Source organism: Tachypleus tridentatus, chromosome 8 (assembly GCF_004210375.1).
Source record: "Tachypleus tridentatus isolate NWPU-2018 chromosome 8, ASM421037v1, whole genome shotgun sequence".
Lineage (NCBI taxonomy): Eukaryota > Metazoa > Arthropoda > Merostomata > Xiphosura > Limulidae > Tachypleus > Tachypleus tridentatus.
Window position 1 is genome coordinate 117,288,602 of NC_134832.1, and position 24,412 is coordinate 117,313,013.

Genomic DNA, 24,412 nt, shown 5'->3' on the forward strand with positions numbered 1-24,412 from the left:
TTAAAAGAAAAAAGTCTTTTACTTTTATATTTTGTAACTGATTTTAGTAGTGTAGTGTGAATATTTTTATTACTATGATTTTTTACTAGAAAGACTAATTGAAGTCTCTGTGACTGACTTAAAATACATTATAACTTGTTAAGAATTATATTACACCTTTTGAAAATTTTAACGTGTATTCAAATTCAGAAAGTTAGTCAAAACTCAGCTACAATCAATAAAAGTTCACACACAAGGGGGGTTCAAAAGGGTTCCAGCGAACCTCCTACGTTCATTGAATAATAAACAAAAATTATGTTTACATAGCTATAGGTCAGTTACTTATGTTACTTTACATTTTTTGCATAGTTTACTTCTTCTGATGAAGCATTAGGATTTTTTTGGCTTGAAATAGTCGCAAAAAATGGCTTCTGTTGGCCCTTTGTAATTGGAAGTCGAAATCGTATTGCTACTGTCTAGTTTTATAGGCCAGATACTTTATAGTAGGTGTCTGTGACTTGTTGGCGATAACTTTAAGCAACAAACAAACACCAACAAAGTCCATTTGTTTCCTAACAATATATTTAAACAAGGCAAACGTGTATATGAATGCCTGTTACACTGTTTGTTATCACAATTGTATCTAGAGCTTTAAATAACTATCTCTTTTTCGTCAAAGTCGGCAAAGACTGGTTTAGTTACCTTAGAACATAATTGACAAGATTAAGTATTCTTCTTTACTCTGTTATTATAATACAATCTATGATCATTTTACCTTAAAAATCACCTCTACACGCTCTTTATTGCTGAACATACAATAATGCAGTCTAGAACTAAATAATAATCTTTCAACGCAGATTTATATGCCCAACAGAAGTCTAGCTCATTCAATCCCTTACTAAAAATTTTGAAACAATGATATTCAATTAAAACAATGAGAAAATTTCCCAAAGCTCTAGTATAATGAAGCAACAATATAACAACTGCTGACTCATAACAACTGAACGTAAAACTTCCAAATATAGAATATTATTCCGTGGACGATTACGTTAAGAAAACTCTAAATGTTTCTTTTCTTGACCATGTTATCAATAATATTTCCTCCAGATTTTATAAACACGTAAACCAAGCAGCATTAATTGCGAAATTTATGCCATCAAAACTCTCACAAGAGTATTTTTATTTAATAAAAAAGAGAGGTTACAGATTTTTATAGGAAAGATTTGCCAAATCTCTATATTTTTAATGAAGAACGTTATCAATAGAAAACAAGTTGGCATTCTATTTCTTTCTAAAACAAACCCCAGATACTGGGTGAATGTTTATAAGCATGCTTCAATGAATGAAATATCTGAATGTTACCGAAACTCTGTACCACAGTGACACTAAGTTCATGCTCATGTGGTTTCCACGTGGCAAAGTGGTAAGTTTGTGGTCTGTTGCACTTAATTACAAACAAACATGCTCGTGCAAATGTTCGGTATCTGCTCTCCACCGGTTGAATAAACACCGCCCCCCGCTAGTGCAGCGGTAAGTCTACGGATTTACAACGCTAAAATCAGGGGTTCGATTTTCCTCGGTGGGCTCAGCAGATAGCCCGATGTGGCTTTGCTATAAGAAAAAACACAAACACACAAGAATAAACACCTGTAGTGTATTTGCACAAACCAAAGAAAGACTAAGCACTCCATCTTTAATATATAATCGATATGATACTGCTATCAACATTGAAATTGTATCTACGTTTTCCTCGTCATCAAGGGCAACATGATTTGTTGATTTTTCATTAGATGTTTGTGGATCTCACGTAAATAACCATGCAATTATTTAAAGCTACATTTCATGAAAAATTTCTCCCAGATTCAATCTCATAGCCTATACATTTTACAAATTTTCTAGGGGTCACGTTTTCAGACCTCTGTATCATTAACATGCTTTGCACAGCATATGTTATCTAAATTCAACCAAAATACTTCTTTAAATTTTCTACTTTAATTTCACATTTCACAATTATAGTCTTCATAAGCTGGGCTGGATTCGTGATGGACAAAAAATGCATTTGAAAAATCTGTATGTTTGTTTTAGAATTTCGCGCAAAGCTACTCAATGGCTATCTGCGATAGTCCCTGATTTAGCGGTGTAAGACTAGAAGGAAGGCAGCTAGTCATCACCACCCACCACCAACTCTTGCGCTACTCTTTTACCAAAGAATTGGTATTTACTGTAACTTTATAATGTCTCAACGGCGATCATGTTTTGTGCGACGAGGATTCGAACAGGCGACTTTCATATTATGAGTCGAACGCCTTAACACACCTGGCCATGCCGGGTCTTATTCAAACCTGAATTCGTAAAATTAAAATAATGAACATTTAGTTGCAGATAAAAGTTTTTCTTAAAGATTTTTGACTATTATGTCGTGAGTTTTGGATATTTTTATGTATTCAGTGCTACCTTGTTTTCATATTTACTCTTTCAAAACTGTTTATTACTTGTTTCTAAAGATTCACTAAAACAAGAAGAGACCCGATTTTAAGAGTTCCATTTACATATTTGTCTTTAAAGTTATTTTCTAAAAAATATATGTTCAATTAAATGTGTTTACTTGAATATGTTTGTCACGTGTTCATGATCATAGAAAATAGAGGACTGATTGTATCTGCTAGAAGCCCCCTAGTGAAATAAACTGTTAGAATTTTATAAAATGTTATCACAAAAAGTTACATAGCTTAATATATATTGAGAGAAATCCAGCAACAAGAGACAACAGTTAACAGTAACTTATCCTACATACGGTCTGTTCATTGATAACCAGGACTCAAAATTCTCTCCTAACTTTAATTCTCCTGAAACGTCAATTATTTTATATTGTTAAGTTAAAATTATTCCCAATCATGCAAATGTGAAATTTATGACTTTCAACCTATGCAGTTTTTTTTTCTTCTGTCTTTATTGTTATTTTTAAATCTTGTATCTATTCAAATGTTCTTGACTTTCTTATTGGTTTTATTATATTACTTTTACTTGATAAGAAACGATTCACAATATGTAGTCTTTCAAAATCTGCGTACCCCGCTGGTACAACGGTAAGTCTACGGATTTACAAAGTTAAAATCAGTGGTTCGATTTCCCTCGGTGGACTCGGCAAATAGCCCCATGTAGCTTTGCTGTAAGAAAACACACACACACACTCAAAATCTGTAGTGTATAATGAAGGAATTTATATGTTTTGATAATAAAGTTAGGGGAAGAAAAAAGAACTACCTTTACACTACAGGTGATTAAAAACAAAACTTTTAGTTTAACCAACGTTTCGTCTTTACGAAAAGGTCTTTTCTAATTACTTGGAGAGTAAAGGTCGTTTTTATCAAACTTATCACAACAAGTAGATATGAGGAATGTTATCAGTTTTGCCTGAAATTATTCTTTTCTTTGCTTTGAACATAATATAGTGCTTACTGAGTCTTATAGAACAGTAAATATAATTTCTCTAGTGAAATACTGTACACTTAATTCACCATAACAATTACTTTTGATTTAGTAACCTTTCCATCATCAGCATTAACTCTCACAACACAGTTATAAAAAGGTGGATTTTCGTCTAACGTAGTACACATAATAAATAATTCTGACTAGTGTTTTACTTCTACAGAGCAAGACATTGTTAGGAAACAAATTGATGATTGTTTTCGAACAAAACATATTAAACTATCTCTTGTATTTACCAGGGGGAAACGAACGCTGGAGTTTATATTGTAAGACCGTAGAGTTACCGCTGTATCACCGCCGGATGGAACTAACATGGTAAGGAGTGGAGGTTTGCAATAAGCACACAAAAATTAACTTGTTTCTAAATTTATAAGCGCGTGTGTTCCAAAAACGAATTACTGTATGTTTTGTAAAAGAGTTTTTTTCTCAATTGGGCTGCCTCTTTCTCTGTCTTTTTCCTTCTTTGCTTACCTTTCGCTCGGTCCTCCACTTAGCATTTTGTATTTGGAACACCCCTGTTCGGGTGTGAGACACATTACTGCAGCTCATTATCCAGTGAGTGATGAGACACCTAAATAGTTACAAGAATTAGAAACTGTGTGTGTTTATTGTTTTGAATTAAGCACAAAGTTACACAATGGGTTATCTGTGCTCTGCCCACCACGGGTATCAAAATCTGGATTTTAGCGTTGTAAGTCCGCAGACATGCCGCTGTGCCCCTGGGAGGCTAAACATTTTACCACAGTGGATTAAGTACTCATTAACTATTTGTTTATTGTATACATCGTCGCAGCTAGCTTTGAGGTTACCGAGATCCGGATCTTGTTTAAGATTTGAAATTAAATATAATGTGCTATTTAATTTTATACTTATGACAAAAACTATGCAATATGTAAGGCTCAATCTATGTATTTATTGGCGTTATAAACTCGGGTAAATTGTCACTCTAGCTACAAGTGATATTTTAGATTCAAAAATAATTTTAGTTTTTATTTCATGTTGCTTGTTTACGTGCATATTCAATCATAGTTTCTCTTTTAGTTTGAAGTATTTAGAGTTAACTTTAGTTTTCTTTTCGTTTGGAGCGACGCGACATGACCTGGTGGTTAAGGCACTCGACTCAAATCCTCGTCACACCAAACATACTCGCCCTTTCAGACGTGTGGGTGCTATAATGTAATTATCCATTCCACTATTCGTTGATAAAATAGTAGCCCAAGAGTTGGCAGTGGGTGGTAATGGCCAGATGCCTTCCTTCTAGTTTTATACCGCTAAATTAGGGACGGCTAGCGAAGATAGTTCTCTTGTAGCTTTGCGCGAATTTCGAACCAAACCGTTTGGAGTTTTTAATTAAAATCACTTATCCATAGAGCAATTATTTTAAGTGTATAATTACTACACTTACTCTGGCAATTTACATATTGTGATGCGAGTAATCGTGAATTAAATGAACAACAACAGAATATTATTTTAGTCATTAGTCCTTCTCTTTCAAAACAACAATAAAACACAAAAAGTTACAAATGTACCAGTTAACCATATTCCAAAATCCAGAGTCCAACTATAACATTGACTGTAATGACTAGCGATCGTACATCAGAGATATATATTTAAACTCACAATATACAAGTTAAAAAACAAATTTCAAAAATATTTTATCTATGGCAGTGAATATGTGAAAATAGCGCCCTCTCTGCTGACAGTTACGTCTTGTAAAATGGTTAATATTCAGAGATTGACCCTTGGTTATTGATATTTCCAATTCCAAAATAAAATGTAAAATAAGAAAAAAAATTACTTGAAAATTGAAACGTTTTGAAATGAACAAATTATAACCAACTACTGTTGCCGTTTTGAGATTTTAAATTTTTGTTCGAAATCGTTTTGGAGAAACGTTTAGTTTTAGTGTCGTCTAAGCCATGCGTTTTCGTTAACGAAAATATCGTTTCTAGCTACAGTCACAATTTTATTGTATTTTATCAAAAAACGTCAAAGCCCTTTATTACAATTCGAGAACATTGATTATATGAGCTGATAAATGACGTAAGTGGAGATGTAATAAAAATGTTCTATAAAGTAACATAATAAAATGTAAGATTGTTCGTTACTTTGATATTATTTGACTATTTATTATAATTTCATTCTTTGTGTGGCCCTGCATGGCCAAGCGTGTTAAGGCGTCCGACTCGTAATCTGAGAGTCGCGAGTTCGCATCCCCGTCGCGCCAAACATTCTCGCCATTTCAGCCGTGGGGGCGTTATAATGTGACAGTCAATCCCACTATTCGTTGGTAAAAGAGTAACTGAAGAGTTGGTGGTGGGTGGTGATGACTAGCTGATTTCCCTCTAGTCTTACACTGCTAAATTAGGGACGGCTAGCACAGATAGCCCTCGAGTAGCTTTGTGCGAAATTCAAATTCAATTCATTCTCTGTAGTCATACTAAATGTAAAATCATTATTTCTATTTAACCTACTAACTTACAGTTTTTACACTAGTATTAGGCCCGACACAGCATTCTACTCGTAGTCTGAGGATCTCGAGTTTGAATCCTCGTCGCACCAAAGATGCTCGCTTCCGTGGGGCCGTTATAATGTTACGGTCATAATGTTGCGGTTTCAGCATGGTATTTTTTATGTCAGAATTGCAATTGAAGTAAAGCTTATAGAACACACGCCCGGATCTAATTTTGTAATGTTGGAAGCATAGTACTGATATAGTAGGCAAGAGAACCTTACAACGAAACAGTTGTTTAAAATAAATTCCACCAAAACGAATAAACGTGTATATAATTCAAATATTATCTTTTTTTTTCAGGTGTTGTTGCCATATTTAATTTCACATTTAGTCTGTGACCCGCTGTGGGTAAGCGATAAGTTTAAGGCCTCAAATCCAGGGTTCGATTCCTTGTGGTAGACGGATTGTATATAATCTATTGTGTATCTTTGTATTGAAAAAATAAATATAAACAGTTTTTATTACAACGACTTGAATTTTCTTTTTTAAAATTTTAAATCTGGAGGAAGTTTAATGTTAAAATTCAGACCTCAATCTTCGTAACGAACACATCACACGTAGCTGTAATGGGTTTACCGTTATACGTTTATTTTAATACACATGCTTATTTCAATGTACTCGTAGTTTTCTTTTTTTTTGCATGTGAAGTATATTCTTGACTGTGTATTGCGCAAGTCCCGCCTGTTCTCAAAATGTACAGACAATTATGGAGTCTAAGAATCGACAATGTATTAATTAACTATTATATTCAACTTTCCGATTATTTGGAATAGCAGTACGTTACCATACAAAACATAATAAATCGGGGACTCGTTCAAAATAAAGTACAATACGTAACATAGCTCATTGGATTCGATCATATTTAACAACTCACAAATAAACAAGTATTTAATTTTAGTAAGGCTTCAGATTAACAAACAACATTGAAAACAAACTACTTAAACAGCAATAAAATTCTACATAATACATCAAACGTACGTTTTATAGTGTTTTCGTATAGTATGTTATAAATTGAAATTTCTAACAAAAAAAAATAAAAAGGTGAAAACCTTTACAATTAAACTGTTTGACACATCCTTAAGTATAATTATTTCTCAACATAAAACAGATAAGCTTTCAAATGTGGGTTTAAAACACTGAAAATAAAATCGAATTAACATTAACCCTAACCCTGAATTTTTTTCAAACTTCCTTTATTTCCATCAAGTTCTACCATTTCTCCGGACTTGAAAAAGCTTGTAGCTCCATGAAGTCCCACCACAGAAGGAAGTCCGTACTCTCGAGCAATGACAGCTCCGTGTGAAACTAGGCCTCCCAACTCCGTTACAATTCCTGACAAGAGTGGAAAATACGGACTCCAACCGATATCTGTACTGTAAGTCACTAAAATATCTCCCGTTTGTATCTCGATAGCTTGGTCAAGGGAAGTTATGACCCTCGCTGTACCCCGCGTAAACCCTTTACTAACTGGTGTACCTATCATACAGCCAAATGAAGAGAAGCTTTGGTCCGTTTGCTCCGTTTTATTTATGGGTTTAATGGTGCCACGGGTTATCTCTGAGAAGCATAACGAGTCCAAGTGAGGATGAATTCTTTTTCGACGAACTGCTTTAGCAATTAATCGCGCTGATCTAGTCTGAATTAGCTCGTTGATTTCCTCAAAAGTCAAAAAGAATAAAATACGAGCATCGGGTAATCGTCCTTCACGAACCATCAACGTCCCTAGACGGCAATAACCCTGCCGTATTACGTCGTAAACCTTAATTAACATAGATTTGGAAGCTTCGCGTAGCCGAACTGCAGATCTCACCCGAGGTAACAAGAACCGCAAAAGCCACTTTTGCCAAAATGATAAAGGCACTTGAAGGTTTCTCATTGCTTCTTCCACGCTTACTTCTTCCTTAACTACTGTATTAGGATTAACGGATCCAATCAAACTCTGAAGAATTTTCACAACAGATGTCGGATCAGAACCCCAAGTAATGGTGTTTACGTCAAATTCTTTCCAGCAGCGGTGTCCATGTTTTCGGAGAAATTTCCGAAATGCCTTCCCAGCTATTGATTGGCTAATAGATAGCCACCTCACTGCCGTCTCTGGTTTCATGTTCATAAAGTCTTCACTTTCAATTTCTTTTTTAATTTCTAAGGCTAGTTTTTCAAGAGCAGCAGGCACGTCAGCGCTCTCCACATTGGTACAGGTAGACAAGAGGTACCCAAAATCTGAGAAGACTTTTTCGTTCCATTCCTTTTCAACAGAAAATAACAAATTTAGCAATAGTGCATTCCACAGTTGAGAACTTGAAGTGCAGGTCATATGGCAATTAAATGGCTCGTTAGTGCCACTTTGAAGATGTTGACCAATTATTTTATACATTACTTTAGAGTTGTTACAATTAAGTGGAATGTGATACCTTGAATATCGTTTCTTTACATCTTTAATGACACGTTCTGCTGATATTAAGTTCTTCAGTGTTGAAAACAAGATCTTCAACTTTGTCATTAAATCAATTTTCTTGATACTGTGTCGCTCTTTGTTTCGAACTTTTATTTCTTTAATGTTCAATGGACGTGCAAATGCTGACAATTCAATACTTGTAATCAGGTTGCTTTCCTCTCCAAACATTGGATTACTTAGTAAGTTAAAAAATACGTGGTTAAATTTGCAAGCAAAACTTTTGGTACAGTACGGGTAACACAATTCAGGTGGAAATGCAAATAGTTTCTTAAATAAAGTCTCAATACTGCATAAGTTAGTTGATATTCCTAAGGGACTCATAGCTCCCGGCATAACTTCACCGATATTAGCTTTACTGAGAAATTCTTCTTCACTGCGTAAAGGTATGTCCATTTCATGTATAATTTCAAATTCGGTTTCTGTGTCCACTGTTGTAACTGGTCTAGCCTGTAGCAGATATACCTTATCTTCTACCAAAGCCCATTCAATATCTACAAAATATCCAAAATGTTCTTCAACTAAAATTCCAACATGTCCTAGAGTTAAAGCGGCATACTCAGATAAGCAGGCTTGTGACGTCCCATAACTAAGAGCTTTCTCTTTTATCTGACCACTGATGTCAATGAGCCTGCAGACGTTTTTCTTCCCAATACTGGTGGAAATGTGTGTTAGCTTGTTTTTATAATCTCGATTTAATATGACAGTATCTGGCTCAACAACGGCAGAAACAACAGTTTCTCCGAGACCATAGTTAGCTGTAATAGTGATTAATGATGGATTAGATGTCACAGGGTCACATGTGAACATCACCCCTGCAACTTCAGCAGGAACCATCTCCTGAATAACAACAGCCATTGGAGAGTTTAACAGTTGACCATTATGCCGTTTATATTCTATGGCAACGTAAGAAAACTGTGAAGCCCAGCATTTGGATACAGCAAGAAGGATTTGATCGAGTCCTTGGACCCCAAGATACGTTTCATTTTGTCCAGCAGCTGACATACTTTCGGAATCTTCACCTGTTGCTGAAGATCTAATAGCAAAAGTGAGACTACTCAGTTGTTCTCCAAATGCCGACTCCATCTTATTCTGTAAAGCCTCACATAATTCTTCTGGGAGTCTAGTTTTACCGATATCCATCATCGCCTGTTGACATATCTCCTTTAAGTTTCCTTTCACATGACACCAAGCTACCTCTTCTAAAACTGTCAACATTTCACTAAAGTGTCCTTTCCTCATGAATTCGCGATAAGCTGTGGTAGTTACCACAATGCCTTTTGGAACAAGAAATTCTTTGGTGAAATGAGATATTGCAGTTAATTTACCAAGAGATGAACCCTTTCCACCAGTTAATTCTGTTATTTGACAATGTGGGTGTTCTAAGTCAATGACTAGAGTTCTCGATGTAGGTGCTTCTTGCATAGAGAATATATTTAAGTAATTGGGAATAGGGATACTTTTAGGTTTGTTATTTTTGTACAAGAACACCGATATTCCACTACCCTTAATCCCATTGAGACTAATGGAAGAATGTTTGAAGTGTTGCTCATTATTTTCACCAATAAAGTCACACAGATGATCTCCGAAATCTACAGTACACTCAAACATTTTTTTGGCTGCTACAAAAGTAAATTTCTCGGAAGAGGGAATCAGTTTATTTTCAGCTAGTAGGGGGAGCTGAAAGTCACATGATGTGAGAGGGAACATCATACCATTAGAGTGAATGTAATGACCATAAACAAGATTAGAGACGATTCTTGGTAAGGAAGTAGCACCGACGTGAAAGAGGTTTCCATCCGTTGTAAAACCATAAAAGTCAACACTACGATGTAACCGAACAGCTTGACCTAGTGATCGCTTACGGATTCCCCACAGGGTGAGTTCGTCTTCCAGTTCATCAATGATAACAGTTCCTAAGAATTGCCCTGCTTGTTCATAAATATTTAGGGCATTCTCTAACTTTGAAATATTTGGAAAATATCCAGCCCACGGCTCTTTTGCTAAAGCGTCAGCTACGAGACCTGGATCTATGTCACTCGTCATATCCTGTACGTCAGACATGGCATTCCATATAAAATTGAATTTCACATGGACTATTCTGGTATTTTCTGAGATAGCAGATTTTTCTCTTAAAATTCCATTGAAAGAAATCCTCCATTTTCTCATGGCGCTAATACAGGTTATTGTGATGCCTCCTCCTCTGAAAGCACTACTGTTTCCAGTGGACACGTATCGCATTGGTCCGTCAGGATAACAGTATTGTTTACCAGCTGCAGTTCTCAGAAACAGCATGACTTCTGACATCTTATTTTTTAGCCTGGACATTTTAATTAATAAACACTCCCCTGTTGACTTGACTCCGTAAAAGAAAATTTCATCTAAGTTTTTAACAACGTGAGTAGGTGGTTGAGGCTCTTCGAGAATTATTTCTTCAACTGGCGGCAGGCAACCTGTCTTTACTAAATCCTGTAGGTCATTCATGTCGTAAAGATCAAATCTTCTTCGATATCCCCAACGTCGAATTTTTAAATACAATAACGTAATAATCCTTTTCAGTTGGAAATAACGATTTGGTAAATTGTATATTCCATGTAAAGGTTGCAAGTCTTCTGTCATCAGAAAGTGATAAATCAAAAATCCTACAGGAACTGCGAGGATTGCACCCATTTTAGCCTTATTACAATTGTATCAATTTAATTCAAATACGCTGCGAAAGCCGTTAGTTACCGCTTGCTGTACGCGTAGAGAGGAATAGAGACAGTGTATTTGAGTAAGAAATAACGTCAGTAAAAGGCGCAGTCACGAGAGCCTGATGTCGCACGTGACTTTAGGTAAATAAAGTGTTTTATCATTGAATATACGTATACTGATTGGTTGGGTAGCAATGTCGAAACAGTTCTTTTTTTTTAATTTAGAACTTTAACAAACTAATGGACTTTATATAATGACACAAAATTCCATAATTTCGTATTACAGATTATATTTATAGAATAAAATTAAATTTGCCACACATTTAGAAGTCACTATTTCTTCGCTGAAAATTAGTAAAATACCCTATATTTTTCATGGTGATTAAGAAGGTTAAGATTCTACAGTTCACTCAGTTAAAATAATAAAAAAGGTGTTGAACATTAAAGAATGACTAGCGAACAGAAACATGTAAGAAAGTGTATCGAAAGAGTGAACGATACAGAAGTTCACTTTTAGTAAAGATACGTATATATATATACGTGACATTATTTGTTAGTCCCAGGTGTTTATAAATTGTATTCCAGAATAACCAGTAATTAACAAAACTTTGGGCATTATTATATGTTTCATTTTTATTAGATAAAATATTTAATACGTAGAAAAATACTTTTAGATTGTAATTAGTCGGTCATCAATTTGTTATATTCCCTATTTATAGTTTAAAGTCAAACCACAAAAACATATTTTCAACTATCCAGATTCCAAGAAACTGTTATAAAAATAGTATTTAAGAGCATATTCTGTATGCTTTGTTTACAGCTGAAACTGTCGTGTACAGGAAAACAAATTAAAATTACGTTAGTAGTCACAAAGACATTTGCTTATACTATTACTGTAAACCAGGGGTTCCCAAACTTTACCGGCCCGGCATGGTCAGGTGATTAAGGTACTCTACATGTAATCCGAGGGCCGCATGTTCGAATCCCTGCCACACCAAAGATAGCCGCCCTTTCAGCCGTGGGAGCGTTATAATGTGATGATCAATCCCACCATTCGTTGGTAAAAGAATAGTGCAAGGGTTGGCGGTGGGTGGTGATGAATAGTTGCCTTCCCTATAGTCTTACACTCCTAAATTAGGGACGGCTATCGCAGATAGCCATCGAGCAGCTTTGAGTGAAATTCAAAACAAACCCAAACTTTACAAACTGGCGGACTCCCTTCAACTTGTTTACTGCAAGGACTGATCACCTCCCATAAGTTAAATCATGTGTAACTGGTGTATCTTACATGTATCTTATCACCTTTACAGCTTGATTTTATTTTCAAGGAAAGAACAATGAAAAACTGAATTTTTTTTTAATCTTACGACGTATTTTAATGTCAAGGATGATAATTGCTATACTGAATCAACCTTTGTAAATTTGTGACTCAGTGTCAAACAGTTTCAAACAAATATTCGGCTCCACATTTATCTTATTTCTATTTTATACTTGCCAATACAAGTGGAAATTAACGGTCTCGATTTTTGTGATCAGCAAACAACGGTGCCAGGCGCACAGCGAATTTACACAATTGAAATTATGTTAATTACAATTACCAGTTTGGGATATATATGTATATTACTATATTAGTTTAAATGGCTTAGCATTTAATTTTATTCGTTACTTTTTAGTAAATGATAATTTCATAAATTTGATGTGTTACTGCGAACCCCGTTAGTACTATCGCAGACACCTAGGGGAACGCGAACCACTGTTTGGAAACATCTTTTGTAAAGTATTCTAAAGAACAAAACTTCTGTAGCGTAATTGTATCTATACTAAAGAAACTATCACACGCCCTATAGTTATGAATACATATTAACAACTTTATTATTACTTACGTATTACACTGTCTCTCACTGGTACAGCTGTAAGTCTAAGGATTTACAACGCTAAAATCAGGGGTTCGAAGGTCAATCCCACTATTCGTTGGTAAAAGAGTAGCCCAAGAGTTGGCGGTGGGTGGTGGTGACTAGCTGCCTTCCTTCTAGTCTTAGAATGTTAAATTAGGGACGGATAGCGCAGATAGCCCTCGTGTAGCTTTGCGCGAAATTCAAAAACAGACAAACAAACAATAAAATGCCCAATTTTTCTATTTTTAATAAAGTTTATATTGTGTGAATATAAACATTATATATATTTAAATTTTAACATTACGCAAGTGTTAATTATTCATACTTAAGGAAACATTCAATCCACTTAACAATAACGTTATGTTTTTAGCTTCAAACTCCAAAGTTTGGATATTCTACGTTTGACAGGTTTAACTTAATAAATAAAGTACGTCCAATATAAAATTTACTTTTACTTTCTAATTTCTTCATTTATTGAAACTGCTGAACTATTTTAGGGAATTTCAAATACTGCAGGGCGTAGAAACTATTGTTTCTGGAAGAGTTAACGCAGTACTTAACTCTGAATTTATGCAGTCTTAGCCTTGATGCCATCAAATTCCCAATGAACGAGAAGCATGAACATTGGGACATAGTCCTAGAAGTGCTTGGATTGATGGTTAAAACTGATGAAAGTAAGCCATCCATTGGACCGAGTTTTAGCCTCGAAGGAGGTTCATTCGATTATTTGAGTGCTTTAACAGATAATGTGTATCATTTGGATAAGAAAGTTTACCCTGTAACAGTGTCAGAAGATCACTAAGACACCCTTATGGACAAGTATATCAAGGAGCAACCAACTTAAACCACGAGACTTCATTTGGGGGTACGAGTTATTTCTACTCTGATAGATGCAATATCCGCGGTGATGAAGTTCAGAATTGTCACCGTAGCTAATTGCAGAAGAAAAGGAAAGTGACAGCAGCACCTGTTGTGACAATCTGTTCTACTCAAGAAGGTACCTACCATTAAGCTCAAGCTTTTATGAAAGTTAGACTACAACTGATACCTTCTAGTCTTGTAGCACAGATAAGCAAATGGACAGAGCTATCCAACTACTGCTGTTCAGGCTTAGAAAGAAGTACTACTAAAGCCCGAGCCTAGCATGATAATTTACTTGGAAGAGCACAGAAACATCTTTGTATCAAAATTTTTGATGGCCTGCCCAGACCTTTCAGGTCTGTGTGATGCTTGGTACATGTCTGTAAGTATACACAGTAGAACAGGAAGTTCCTGGTTGACACAGGAACTATGAGAATAATGGTAGATACTGTCACGTATAAGGCACTTTGGCCATTTAATATGTACTTCATTCTGTAAATGGAGAATTTATAAACATGAATTGAGAGGCATGCTTTCAACTGTGTCTAGGTCTATGTAAACCATAGAAAGAACTCGTCATTGCCGAACTAGGTTCTGGCATTAGCATCCTCAGTACAGATATATTGAACTAGCTCTCTTCCAACTTTAATTGTAAATCATATTAACTTATTTCTGGCAGGAAGTCTACCCAATGCTGGTCAGCACCAATCCAGGAACAGTGAAGTACTAATGTACATTTTTTAAAGGGTTGAGAGTACTCCCATTTATACTAATAATGTACCATGTAGTTCTGGTACCGTGCAATGTCGAGTAAAGACACCAAACAAATTGTTTTGTAAATAAAATTATAGAAGATTGGATAACGATCAGTCCATTGAGGATAAAGACCCATAATTTCAGTTATGGAAGACCAACAAAACAAATTCCATCTGGAATAGTTATTGAAGAGCCAAGCAAAGTATAGGTGACTAATACCAGTTGTAACACCATCACTACTTACGTTATACCCTATCCAAAACAAATACTTTGTTACAAGCACATCTGAGACCGCTAATTAGAATTGTAATAACAACTTAGACTCATTACAGAGTTAAAGTCTCATTGGTCAGTTGGCTTAATATACTGTTATGTTGGCCCAATTGGTTAAAACTATTATGTTCATTCATCACTGCATTTAAATGCAGGCAGTGCAGGTTTGATGAAATAACTGCCACACAAGCTCCAGGAACACTAGGTACATAGCTAGCATACAACTACACCAGACACTAAAGGATAGGATTTTACCGTCTTCTGAAAGATTTGTTTGTTTGTTTGTTTGTTTTGAATTTCGCGCAAAGCTACTCGTTTTCTGCAAATGGACAGATATTTTCATGGTATTAATGACTGTTAGGAAGAAAGACTGCATTTATAGTTCTGTTGTAGATTTTTGAAGGTGAAATGTAACGATACGAGTTGCTTTTTTTTTCATTTCCATGGAAAGAAAAATATTTGGATGCACTGAAATGTGCGCAATGATATGTTAGTACAAGAGCAAATGCTCGAGTCTACTGTTACGAATCTGTTCATGTTCTTGTAGCAGATAAGAATGGCTAGAATAAAGTTCAAGTAGATAGTTACGAAATCTTGATGGGTGTTGTTAAAAATACAATGGCTCAAGATTGGCCTTGTGATATCCAAACATATCACATATTATCTAAATAGTATAACGAAAGTTAAAATTATTTTGTTTTTATGCAGTTTTAAAATAACTACATGGTTCAGAAAGCCATCAGGGTTGCCTTATTCTCTATAGTAAATAGTGCCTATTCTGCTGAAGGATATATTACAATAATATATATATAATTCATGTTGAAAGTGTCAGACTGTGTAGGGTTAGATTCTTTATTGTTGGTTCTGTGACTTGTTGACAACAAATTTTAACTATAAACAAACAGCAACACAATCCGCTTGTTTTAAGATGTGTTAAAACAAATCAAACGTCTATACAAATGTTTGTTACACTCTTAGTTATCACAGTTGACCCAGAGCTTTAAATAATTGTCTCTTTTACATCAAAGTCCACAGGGACTGGTTCTGTTACATTAGGACACAACTGACAAGACGAATTACTCTTTTCTGCTTTGATATCACAATACAGACTGTGATAATTTTACTTTAAGAGTCGCTTTTATTCACTCTTTATCGTTAAACTTACTATCACGCAGTCTAGAACTAAATAATGATTTTTAAACGCGTATTGGTAGTTCGACAGAAGGCTAAATCATTCCACACAATACTAGATATGTTAATGCAATAATATTCAATCATACCAACGAGAAAAACTCAAAACAAATCTAGCAACATGTTACAATAATCTCACTATTGCAAACAATCGCAAATTTACAGCAAGTGAACTACACAACATATGATTCTTAAACAGTTGTGTAAGTACATTTACCCTAAACTGTCGCTTCTAAAAGTAACTGATATGATACCCACCCTATATAAGCTACCTAAATCAAAAGCTCGCATTAAACTGAAACAGGCGTGAAAAATCTAACAGTCAGTTATTGTAATATTTTTTCTAGCTAAAATAGCAATATCTGTGTGTCACAGACAATCAATGCTGTGAGAGAACAAGTGTCAAATGGACAAATAAATTAAATTTACTAGAACTGAAATGTATTTTCTTAGTTTAGTTCCACTAAAAAATCTTCAAGTAAAAATACTATTTGGATATCATTGTATTTTAGTTGTTCTCTGCCCAACATCGAAAGATTTAAAGATGCGAGACTAAACAAAGTGTAACTGTGACTATAGAAAGTATAAACTATATCTGATTGTATGTGTTTTTATAATAAAGACAGCTTGGGCTATCTGTTGTGTCCACCAACGGTAATCGAACCCCTGATTTTGGCGTTTTAAATTTGCAGAATTGCCGCTGTTCCTCTAGAAAACATATCTAAAATTACAAGTTGAAGAATTAACAAAGACTACCATTAAAATGTAATGTTATTAATATTAAGTAATATAAAAATAGAAAAATAAGGATTATGTTGCAATTGTAATGCCAAAAAGTAGAGAAGCAGGGAAGGGACGAATACAAAAATCATACGAAAATCGCTTAACCTAAAAGACAAAATAAATAAATGGAACTCTTAAAATCGGGTTTATTCTTGTTTCAGTGAACCTTTAGATACAAGCAATAAACAACTTTAAAGTAGGGATGATGTAGAGATGACAATGCTAAAAAGTATGAAAACAAGGTAGGAATGAATACACAAAAAATAACTGCATAAATTGCCAAATATACTTAAGAAAAACCTTCTATCTGCAACTAAATGTTTAATTATTTCAATTTTATGAATTCAGGTTTGAATAAAAGCATTGAAATTGAATAGTGCTATAGAAAAGTCTTACAATGGTTAATTCCCATAAGCTTGTAACATTGAATTGGTGGCTACTTATGTAGGGATTTTTGTACGGTATTGTGTATTCGTTCCTAATATGTTTTTATGACATTGTCACTCCTATACCATCCTTACGTTCCTAACATGTTTTATGACATTGTCACTCCTATACCATCCTTACGTTCCTAACATGTTTTATGACATTGTCGCTCCTATATCATCCTTACGTTCCTAACATGTTTTATGACATTGTCGCTCCTATATCATCCTTACGTTCCTAACATGTTTTATGACATTGTCACTCCTATATCATCCTTACGTTCCTAACATGTTCTATGGCATTGTCACTTCTATATCATCCTTACGTTCCTAACATGTTTTCATGACATTGTCACTCCTATATCATCCTTACGTTCCTAACATGTTTTTATGACATTGTCGCTCCTATATCATCCTTACGTTCCTAACATGTTCTATGGCATTGTCACTTCTATATCATCCTTACGTTCCTAACATGTTTTCATGACATTGTCACTCCTATATCATCCTTACGTTCCTAACATGTTTTTATGACATTGTCGCTCCTATATCATTCTTACGTTCCTAACATGTTTTTATGACATTGTCGCTCCTATATCATCCTTACGTTTTGTTATTACTTGTTCCCCTCTTTTTTCTTCTTCTTTTGTTTAATAAATGGTAGTCGCTATGAAGGCAGCAGTTTTAGATTTTAGCTTGACGTAATAAGTTGTCTTGATGGACATCGTATGTTGAAGTTAGTGAAATGCTACACTGTTTCTGCATTTCACAAGTTACAACAGAACATTTTTATATGTAAACTATCCAACAGTTTTAAACATTAGTAACTAACCCTTCTGAAGCCAAAATCGGAATAATCTGCAGAACAATTGGCTGTTACACTACTCGCTGGTTCTCTATTTTAATGATGTTTTTTTTTGTGGCTAAAATGAAGATCCTTCTAGCTTTTCAAACCTAAGTTAGGTGTTTATAAAAGTTTCTTAGATTGTTTGTGACTATGATGAGTATATGGACGGCCATTTTCTTCCCAATCCATCCCTACGTAGTCAGCACTATCGTGCTTAGAGATAACAAGAAGTAAAATGGGAAAATGACATGTACAGTATATACATAAAAAGTATTTAGGTTTGTCGGAGTGCGGGAAGTGAGGGCGCAACAAAGTGCCTATTTTAAAAGAAGAATAAATTTAAAAGGTTTGTGAACCATTGTTCTAGAGAACACAAGAGATGTAAGATGCAAATTAAAAGGAACATCCAATGCAGCCAGGGTACAGGAGTCGCCTCAAGACTTTGAAAGCTTTTGGGTTCTGGATATGCAGTTTTCTGTGCCACTAAGTACCATAGACTGAAAAATAATTAAAACAATGTCAACAGTTTTCAGGACCACCTTATAACACTAAAACTATATTGAAACAGTCTCAATGATTTTTTTTTTCAATCTATGTTAATAAAGATGGTGGAGAACAAGTTATGTGCCTACATATCGGTTAAATCAGCGGATGAAACATCTATGGATTTCTGTTTCACTGAAATATTGAAAAAAGCGCTGACATTTTTTGACAGGATTAATATACATACTAACCCTGAAGAAACTGCAATGGCGAAACGTTGGTTTAAATTAAAATATATTCTTTTATATTTTATCTGGACTGTAAAGATCGTTTTTTTCAACTTTTATCAAATGTATAAATCCCTCCAGTATGCCCAACAAATTTTGAGATCTCTACACTAGTGTTTTTTCTACAACAGGCAGTTACCATACATTTCAATGTGCTGGGAAATCGTCATTCCAATACAGTAGATGGGTTACGGAAAGGCAAACATGACAGCAGTTATATGGAGCCTTTTGGCAACGGAATTTACGCTTCAAAGCTGTTGTAAAGATGCACCATCATCAATATGAACGGATGTGGCGACATGGAGTGTCACAAACAAAAACTGTTTTATTACAACGAATTTAACCTCTGTATTTTACATGCTGTAACAAAAATATTCAAGCAATATGCACTAAAAGATGGGTCGTGAAAAAATGAGATATGATTACCTCTTCTCATAGCTGTCATCTATATCACATGATAAGTCACTAAAATAAAAAGAGATAAAGCCTACTCCATTTCTTATTCTGCTATTATTGAGAGCAAATGTTTGATTCATAGATGCATCATTACATAATTAAGACGCCTATGATGGCTCAATAGTAAGCGCGAGAAATAATAATCCTGAATTGTGAAACTCGATTCTTCTACTTGCACAGCACGTATATATTCCACCATACAACATTGAGATGAATATATTTTGTGTTTATTATACAACTACTAAGGTTATCTGTCACGTCCCTAATGTTGAATTACTTAGCAGCAGCAGCATTGTTTTACAACATACCTCTATAGGACTATTCACTTCGTGAAACTTAGTGGAAATCAGTTTGTATATTAAAATATATTTCTATTAAGAAACAAAATTGTGTGCATCTATCTTGTTGGCAAATATCATAAATTTGATACAAATCGAAATTCAGTTATCTTCTGAATTAAAATTTCCGGCTATTTCAAATCGTAATACGTAAGGCATGTAACATAATAAATCAGAGACTCGTCCGAGATAAATTATAATACGCAACAACTACAACTCTCATAACGTATTCTAAAACTTAAATTGTAAGTAATATATTGTACAGATTCGATCCCAGCCCGTGCCTTCATTACGCTTAAAAAGCATAATAAGTCTAATAATAAGAATTCATCAGAAAGTGACGAAACGTAAATGTCTATATATAAGAAAAACGTTTAACTGGAATTTTGGACAGACTAAACTAAACTAAAATAACGTGGCAGGGGTTCAGTTTAGAGAGAGAGAAATCAGAAGAGTTCTCTCTCCAACTGGGGTGTTCAGGAACTTTGTAGTTTCTCTTCGTCCCCTTTTGTGGATTGTTATTAAGATTAAGTGGTGGTTTTTTTTATTATTATTTTAATAAATTAATTATCGTTATAATTCTTGACTTTTTGGGTGGAGAATGTCTCTCTAAATGTTGTTTTGGGTGGAGGCAAAGGCAGCAGTGGAAAGAAAGGCCGGGACCTGTCCCGAAAGGAAAAAGTTGGGCAGATGTGAACATGAATGTAATTCATTCAAATCCAGATCAAATCAAACGGCCCGATTCAGGGTCTGGCAAAAAAGTTGCCTGGGCTGGGACTAGAAATCCAATGCCTGAAGATTTTGATGTGGGGGGAAACGGGAGTGCCCCGAGAAAACCCACTTTCACACGACATGCGCCGAAAGTTTTGCCTGTCGTGTGCCCTGTACCTGAAAAAAAGGAATTCATGTTAATAACATGGATTTTATTTATTTATATTCTTTGTTGAGTGGATTGTGATTCTTGAAATATGTTGTAAGGTGATATGTATTTTGTTGGTGCACTTGATAATTTGTGTAGTGATGCCGTTAGTTTGTTTCTATTTTCTGCTTTTACATAATATTTGAGAGAAAGTTCTGTTATTCTATCTCTTATAGTTGGTAAATTACTAATTTGGTGTAGATAATTTGCTGGCGTAAATGATGGTAAACTGAATATTCTGTTTTGTTGCACTTGGATTTTCTGGAGTGTGTTGTTTGACATATTGTATGTTACTTGACATCCGTACTCTATTAGTGGACGGATGTAAGCCTTGTATATTTGTATAATGGTGTTCGGTGCGCATTTCGATTGTTTACCAGTTATAGTCTTTAGATATGAAATCCTTTTTCTGATTGATGAGTGTATATTGTTTATGTGTTTTTTCCATGTTAGTTTTGTGTCGAAAGTGACGCCAAGGAATGTGATGTTTTTGCTCATGTTAATGGTTGTGTTTCCAAGTGATAGTTTTATTTTTTCTAGATTTTTTCTTTGCTTCTTTAGTTTTCTATAGAAGGTGATTGCTTGTGTTTTTGTCGGATTTAACACGACCCTCCACTTGTTGCTCCATGTTGAGACGTTGTTTAGTGATTCTTGTACGCGAGACATGGCCATTACTGGGTTTCTGGAGGTGCTCCAGATTGCGATGTCGTCTGCGTATTGTGAATTGTGTGTGTATGTTAGATTTGGAAAAGGTATGTCACTGACGAAAGTTATGTATAGAAGTGGAGAGAGGACTGATCCTTGGGGCACTCCTGCCGTTATATTAAATAATTTGGATATGGTTTTATTGACTTTTTACTTGTGCTGTTCTATTGGTTAAGAAATTTGAAATACATTTGACTATCGTGGGATTTATTTTGTATATGATGGCGTTGTGCCAAACGCTGTCGAATGCTTTTTTGACATCTAGGAATACCCCGATGGTTACTTGATTGTTGTTGTAAGCTTTGTAGATTGATTCGGTGAGTCGTGTGAGGTGATCTGTTGTTTTTCTATTTTTTCTGGAGGCATTTTGAGATTCTGGAAGGATGTTGTTTGATTCGCAAAAATGGAGGAGATAATTCTCTCCATCAGTTTGCCAAGGCAGCTTAACAGACTGATGGGGCGGAAATTATCTGGATTTGTTCTGTTAGTTTGTTTCTTGGGGATCGTTGTTATGATGGCTTTTTTCCACGTGTCAGGGTAATACCCGGTCGCTAGTGAAATGTTCATGATGTTTGTGAGGTGTTGTAGTAGGAGAGTGGAACTTTTTTTGAGAATAATATTTGGTATTTGGTCATGTCCGGGGGAAGTGTTCTTCAAGTTTTTTGATATTAATCTTTAGTTCGGTTGTGGTTATTTTTCTATTGATTGAATTTGAGTATGCTTCTAGTGTCTCGCCGGGAAATCCTGGTGAGAATGAAGCTTGGTTTGTATTTATGTAGTTGTTGACATGGTGTTGGTGTTGTGTGTCGAAATCTAGTGAGTTTAAATCGCTAAAAGAGGATTTGTAATAGTCAGCTTTCTCTTCGTCCGTCCTTGCGATTTTATTGTTGTCTGTGATATGTTGTAGCATGTGATTTGTGTTTTTGTCTGAAGCAATACTCTTGAATTTTTTCCAGAATTCTTTTTGATTGTTCTTGGTTTTTTCTAAGTTTTTACAGAAGTTATGCCAATTGTTTTCTCTGACTTTTTAAATTTCTTGTTTAATTTTTGTAGTTGTTCTATTGATTTCTGTTTTAATGTGTGGATCGCGTGTGATGTGGTGTGTTCGTCTTAATTGTCTGCGTTTGATTATTAGTGCGTGAATTTCTGGTGTTAGAGTCCATTGAATAAGTGATTGTTTTCTTTTTGATTTAGAAATTGTGTTTTTTATGGCTTTCTTTGTGGCTTCTGTAATTTGATCAACATAGTTGTCTAGTTCTGTTTTGTTATTTACATGTTCGATTGGATGGGGTAGGTATGAGTCCAGAGAGGCATTAAAAGTGAGCCAGTCTGTTTCAGTGTAGGTGTATGCGGAAGGAGTCACGTACGCCACAGCAGGGTGGCGCGGGTGAATCATACATGACATGGGAAAGTGGTCACTGGTGATCTCATCATGCACTTTAAAGTTAGATATTCTGTTAACCATGTCCTTGGGTGCGATGATGAAATCGAGTACATCGTATGAGCCGTTAGCGGCTAAGAAGTGTGTAGGTGTATTGTCATTAATTAAGTGCATTTTATTGCTAGAGATAAAATTTTTTATGCACGATCCTCTGCGTGTGTCTCTGTTACCCATTAATTCTGTGTGCGGTGAATTAAAATCTCCAATAATAATTGGTTTGGGTTTACGATTAACACATTTTTGAAGGAAGTTAATGTCGATATCTTTGGTTGGTGAGCAATATATGGCTAGAATCGGAATAGTTAGCCGGTTGTTAAAGTATATATTACATAAAATGGTTTCATTAATGTCAGATTTAAAGGAATCTTCTATCGAGATTAAATGCGATATTTTCGTACTAAAGTAAGTTATTATACCTCTGTTGTTTTCTGAGTGAGGTATGCTGTGTGAGATGAATCCGGGGATTGTGGTGTTTTGTTTCTCTGTGCAAAGTGTTTCTGAAACGATGATTATGTTGGCGTTTATATGTTTGTTTATGTTGTATATTTCTATCCTTTTGTCTTTGAGATTTCCTTGGCAGTTGATGTGTAAGATTTTAATGTGTTGTTTTATTTCCCTTGCATGAATTTTGAGTGAAAGATGGTGTGGTTTGAGGTGAGGAAGGTTAAAATAATAACTTGCAAGGCTGCAAACAGCCTTGAGTGACTCGTGCCTCGATTCGAATGAGGGGAGATCACTCAATTCTATCAGCATTGCTAGCAAGTTTGTGGTGAAATCTGTGGGGTTAAATGCTTGTGTTGTTTTCGGGCGTGTTACGTCTGCGTAAGTACGTGTTGATTGAGGTTGAGCGTGTTTGATTTGCGAGTCAGTTGGAGTTGGTAGTAAAGGTTGTTTGGTGTTGTTTTGGTAGCCGTGGGTTTGATTATTGTTGTTCGTGGTTTTGAAAAGGAATCTGTTGCGTATTTGGGGCAGCCTTTGTAACTGGCTGCGTGGGGGCCCTGACAGTTAGCGCATCTAACTTGGTTACGCTCGTTAGGACACTGAGCGACCTCGTGAGATCCGCCACATCTAACACATCTGTCCTTGGCCATACAATTAGTTTTTGTGTGTCCGAACCGTTGACATTTGTAGCATTGGATACTTGGTTTTTGGTGTGTTTTTTCCGGTTCGGTCGTGTGTCTTTTGAAAAATAAAAAGCAACCGTTTTTTAATAATTTCTCCTGATCGTCTTTTTTGTTGACGGTTACCTTGATCAGTGGCGTTTTTTATTTCGTTCTGAATGAGATAATTCTGTTTGATGATGCAATGTCAAAGCCTTGAGTTATTAGTTCGTCAGTGATTTCATGATCTTCAATGTCGAAATCGACACCTCTGATTATGACTGTTAGTTTTGGTGTGTTGGTTTTTGGTGTAGTGATAGTGGCTTGAACACCAAAGGCATCCTTGGGCCAGTGGGCCAAAATATGCGCAAACTCTTGCGGTTCGGAACATTTAAGCATGATTCTTCCATTAGGAAGACGTTTAATGTCTTTAAACTGAATGCCCGGGTAATAGGCCCTCAGTTGTTTGACAATCTGTGGAATGCGTGTTGTGTTGTTTACTCCTTCGATGAACAGAGTTGGGA

At 35.3% G+C, this 24,412-nt stretch overlaps 1 protein-coding gene across 2 annotated transcripts; it reads right to left on the reverse strand.

Moving 5' to 3' along the window:
* Window positions 1-223: 223 nt before the first annotated feature.
* Window positions 224-11,212, reverse strand: LOC143223297 (rifampicin phosphotransferase-like). Of its 2 annotated transcripts, none has more exons than XM_076451090.1 (2): window positions 7,154-11,212; window positions 224-1,590 (listed from the first exon to the last, which is right to left on the reverse strand). In XM_076451090.1, the coding sequence occupies exons 1-2, from the start codon at window positions 11,103-11,105 to the stop codon at window positions 1,565-1,567; spliced, it is 3,978 nt and encodes a 1,325-aa protein (XP_076307205.1). In that variant the 5' UTR covers window positions 11,106-11,212; the 3' UTR covers window positions 224-1,564. The 2 variants fall into 2 exon arrangements, with proteins under 2 accessions (XP_076307205.1, XP_076307206.1); XM_076451091.1 differs by lacking the exon at window positions 224-1,590 and adding an exon at window positions 1,622-4,039.
* Between the last annotated feature and the right edge of the window lie 13,200 nt (window positions 11,213-24,412).